The sequence below is a fragment of the Pezoporus wallicus genome, unplaced genomic scaffold (assembly GCF_028554395.1).
Source record: "Pezoporus wallicus isolate ANWC-B61680 ecotype Strahan unplaced genomic scaffold, APGP_CSIRO_Pwel_v1 contig_8170, whole genome shotgun sequence".
In the NCBI taxonomy this organism is placed as follows: Eukaryota; Metazoa; Chordata; class Aves; order Psittaciformes; family Psittacidae; genus Pezoporus; species Pezoporus wallicus.
Genome location: NW_026642406.1, coordinates 771,092 through 775,380, shown reverse-complemented (window position 1 = coordinate 775,380; position 4,289 = coordinate 771,092). Strand labels below are relative to the sequence as shown.

The window sequence follows — 4,289 nt, the reverse complement described above, 5'->3', positions numbered from 1 at the left end:
GGAGCGGGCGGGGAACGCCCGGCGGGGAGCGGCGGCCGCTCCTCCGGCGCTGCGGAGCTGTCACGGCGCGGCCCGTGCCCGCCCCCGGCCCGCCCCCGGCCCCGCCACCGCCCGCCCGGCCCGGCCCCGCCGCTGCGCTGCCATTGGCGAGGCCGCCGCCGGCCCCGGCCCCCGCCGCGCTCTCGGCGGGCACGGCCGTATAAGAAGCCAAGGGGGGCTGCGCTGCGAGCACAGCTGCACAACGAGCGCTGGCGGCGGCCGCAGCGGAGCCCCGGTCCTGCTCGTGTCCCCTCTCCTCCTTTTTTGTTTTCTCCCCTCCTTCCTCCCCTCTTCCCTCCCCTTCCCCCGCGCTGCCCGAGCCCGCCGGCGCTGCCCGGCACAGCCCAACACCCAGCGCGCTGCCCCGGCCGCCGGCCCGGGCTGGAAAGTTGCGACAGACTCCGGTGCTCTGCACCGCGGGGGGAAGGCTCCGGACTTACAAAACCCAGACGGTTCGCACCGCTCTGCTTCCTGCGCAGACCCGAAGGCAGCATCTTTGTTTTGTTTTGCTTTTGCCCTTCCTCGCTCCTTTCTCCTTGCGACCGGGCGCGTCCGTGCCAGGAGCCGCTGCAGCTTGCGGCGCGCTGCGTGCTCTCATACAAAAGGGCAGGAGACATCCAGGCGGCCCCGGCTCGTCCTTGGCTTTGTTGTCCTGACTGAAGAAGCTCCAGAAGCCGGGAGAAGGAGGCGGCGGTGGAGGGGGAGCGGAGGAAAGGAAGCGAGAGAGCAGAGCCAGGGCTGGTTTGGAATAGGGGAGCGCGGGCAGCCCCCTGCCAGGCTGCGCGCTGGGGTGAGGTCTCCAGCCCCTCCGCCGGGAGAGGTGCCCGCAAGACAGCGATGGCCGGAGAGCTCAGCATCGGAGCCGAGCTGCCCACTAGCCCCCTGGCCATGGAGTATGTCAACGACTTCGACCTGATGAAGTTCGACGTGAAGAAGGAGCCCCTGGGCAGGAACGACCGCTCGGGCAGGCACTGCACACGCCTGCAGCCTGCCGGCTCCGTCTCCTCCACTCCCATCAGCACGCCCTGCAGCTCCGTGCCCTCCTCGCCCAGCTTCAGCCCTACTGAGCAGAAGACCCACTTGGAGGACCTGTACTGGATGGCGAACAGCTACCAGCAGATGAACCCCGAGGCGCTGAACCTCACCCCGGAGGACGCTGTTGAAGCCCTCATTGGGTCCCACCAGGTGTCCCAGCAACTGCAAGGCTTCGAGAGCTTCCGGGCCCACCATCACCACCATCATCACCATCACCAGCACCACCACCAGTACCCTGCCGTCACTCATGAAGACCTGGCCGGCAGCGGGCACCCTCACCATCACCACCACCATCACCACCAGGCCTCTCCCACTCCCTCCACCTCCTCCAGCTCCTCCCAGCAGCTCCAGAACTCGCACCAGCAGCATCCCCCCTCCAGCAGCGTGGAGGACCGGTTCTCAGATGACCAGCTGGTCTCTATGTCCGTGAGGGAGCTCAACAGGCACCTCCGAGGCTTCACCAAAGATGAGGTGATCCGCCTCAAGCAGAAGAGGAGGACCTTGAAGAACAGGGGCTATGCCCAGTCCTGCAGGTATAAACGTGTCCAGCAGAAACACCACCTGGAGAACGAAAAGACACAGCTCATTCAGCAGGTAGAACAGCTCAAGCAAGAAGTGACCCGGCTCGCCAGAGAGAGAGACGCCTACAAGCTCAAGTGTGAGAAACTTGCCAGCAATGGCTTCAGAGAGGCCGGCTCCACCAGTGACAACCCATCTTCCCCTGAGTTCTTCATGTGAGTGATTAACAAAAATGATTAAAAAGCAAACACCCCCCCCCAATCCCCAAACCTGACCCAGTCACCTTCCCCCCGCTCCCATCCTCCTCTGACATCTCCATCCATCTGTCTGCTTGACTAGAGAGAAAGGAGAGAAAAAACAGAGACTTGACTTTTTTGTTTTGTTTTTTGCAGCATCCAAGTCTTCTAGAGTAGCTGTGGGAAGAGTAGGCTGGGGGTGGGGATGGGAGAGGTGAAGTGCAACTTTTGGACTTTCGTTTGTGAGTTAGGGAGAGGGACAGAGGCAGACGCCAAGGTGAAAAGGCCAAGTGAAGCAGTTTATAGCTTGCTCACTTGCCAAACGAGATGGACTTTAAGAGAATAATAATAAAGGACAATGAACAAGCCATCTATAACGTGCTGCCTGCTCGGGAAGAGAGAGGACATACCCAGCACCATCTCATGCACAATTTACCTGCTTGGAAAAAAAAAAAAAAGAATGAATAAAAAGGACAATATATGCAAACTCTCCATATATTGCCTGCTTTGAGACATAAGTTGCAGGACTCAGATGGGATATTGAATCTAAGAAAGGAAAGAAAGAATGAAAGAAAAGAAAAAAAACTCATCAGTTTTAATGCCTGCTTGATTATATAGAAAAATACGAAAATCTGCATTAAAAATATTAATCCTGCATGCTGGACATGTATGGTAATAATTTCTATTTTGTACCATTTTCTTGTTTAACTATAGCATGTTGATCATCGACCATAGATTTCTGTTATTGTTTTGTTTCATCGCTAAGAAAAGCATCCCAAGTTATCAAACTTTCTACTACTTGTGCAGTTCTGTTCGTTGGTTTTGCTCTTGGTTTTCTTTTATGGTGTTGGCTTGTAAATATCTGCTACTTCAAACCGCACAGGAGAGAAAAACACAGACACACAAAAACATTTCAGCAGGCTGGTCGTACGGTTTGTTTGGTATTAAAGAGATGCTTAAGGAAAAGAAGTTATGGGCATTTTGCATTAGAAAAAACAGAACAACTTCGTGTATCTGGTGCACTTTTGAGTTGTGTTTTTGATTTCTTTGTCTTAGTTTTCATTTTGGTTTTTGTTTGTTGGGGCAGAAGCCAAACCGCCCGAATGGCATTGACAAACCTAAACTTACCAGGGGAAAACTCCGATCGGTCACTAGAGACTCCTCCATGCCTTAGTGGCAGCGAAGCTCTTCCCTTCAGGACAATTCCCAGCCTGTAGCGGGGAGGTTTGGCCATGGAGTTTCCCTTCTGATTGTACACTCAGGAAGCGAAGGACGGACGAGATACTAGTTCCTTTAGAGCAGCAACTGCCCCTTGGGTTTCGGTAAAGGGAAACTAAACCCAACCAACCGCCTCCTCGACAGGAGCTGAGTCGCGATAGCAGCGAGGGCTCCCTGTGCCCCCTGAAGTCGGGTTCTCGCTGGCAGCAGCCCAGGGGAAGGTGGTGGTGGGGGGGGAGAACAAGTGAGCCCCACACGTGGTTTGAGGAAGACACACCGCAACTTTCAAGTGTATTCTTTTGCAATGATTTGTAACCTGCTTCTCTGCTTCCCTATGCAGCGAATGAACGTTTTAGCCCAAATTTATTTGCAGTTGTGTAGTAGCATTAGTTTGGAGTCTTATGGGTGTTTTTATTACTTTGGTTTTGTTGTTTGGTTTTTTTTTTTCCTCCTGCAGGTCAGTAAAAGGATTTACGTTGCACTGACAAAAATACCAAAATGAAAACTTATTTTTTAGTTTCCTGTTAGGGTAGCTGGCACTGCTGGCCGGATGCATTTTAAGTTTGTATTAGTTTATAAATTAACAGTAATAACAAGATTGTAATGAACAGCATGGTGCTTGCAGTTTTAAATATTGTGGATATTAGTCATGCATCAGAAAACGAGCTTTGGTTTTTACTGATTCAACTGTGTTGAAATCAAAACATTGCAGCAGCGGGAAAAAAAATGGTTTTTATTTCATGTAAAGTTCTGAAGGGATCAATTTCAAATCCTGCTTATGATATGGAAAATATTAAAAAACCTGGTCTATTGTAGTTTTATTCAGACTGGTTTCTGTTTTTGGTTATTAAAATTGTTTCCTATTTTGCTTATTAAAATCATGGAAATGGCATTTCTTGGAGGGAGCTGCTTCTCTGACGTCTCGTATGCTGAAAAAAAGGAGAAAAAAGTAATAAAAGAAGGGGCAGGTTTGGACCCTTCCGTGTCCCCTCGCTGCTCCAGGGGCTCAGCAGCCGCCGCTCTCCAGGGGCTCACAACCGGTTTTTCCCCACCCCGGGATCTCCGCTGGACGCAGTCTCGCGCCCGCCTCTGCTTTGCCCGGGTCTCACCCGTGGCAGAGGGCAACATTCCCCCTCCACTCCCTCCTTATCTCCCCCCTGCATCCCTTATGCACTCCCCGGGTCTCCCCGCCGAGAGATGCGGAGCTGCTGAGGGGTCCCTCCCTCTGCGGGGAGCGGGAGC

At 53.2% G+C, this 4,289-nt stretch overlaps 1 protein-coding gene across 1 annotated transcript; it reads left to right on the top strand.

Annotated features, from left to right (window-relative positions):
* The first annotated feature begins 219 nt into the window (after window positions 1-219).
* Window positions 220-3,939, top strand: MAFB (MAF bZIP transcription factor B). The gene has a single exon (XM_057429893.1). It carries the CDS (start codon window positions 877-879, stop codon window positions 1,810-1,812), a length of 936 nt encoding a protein of 311 aa, XP_057285876.1. The 5' UTR covers window positions 220-876; the 3' UTR covers window positions 1,813-3,939.
* The last annotated feature ends 350 nt before the right edge of the window (window positions 3,940-4,289 follow it).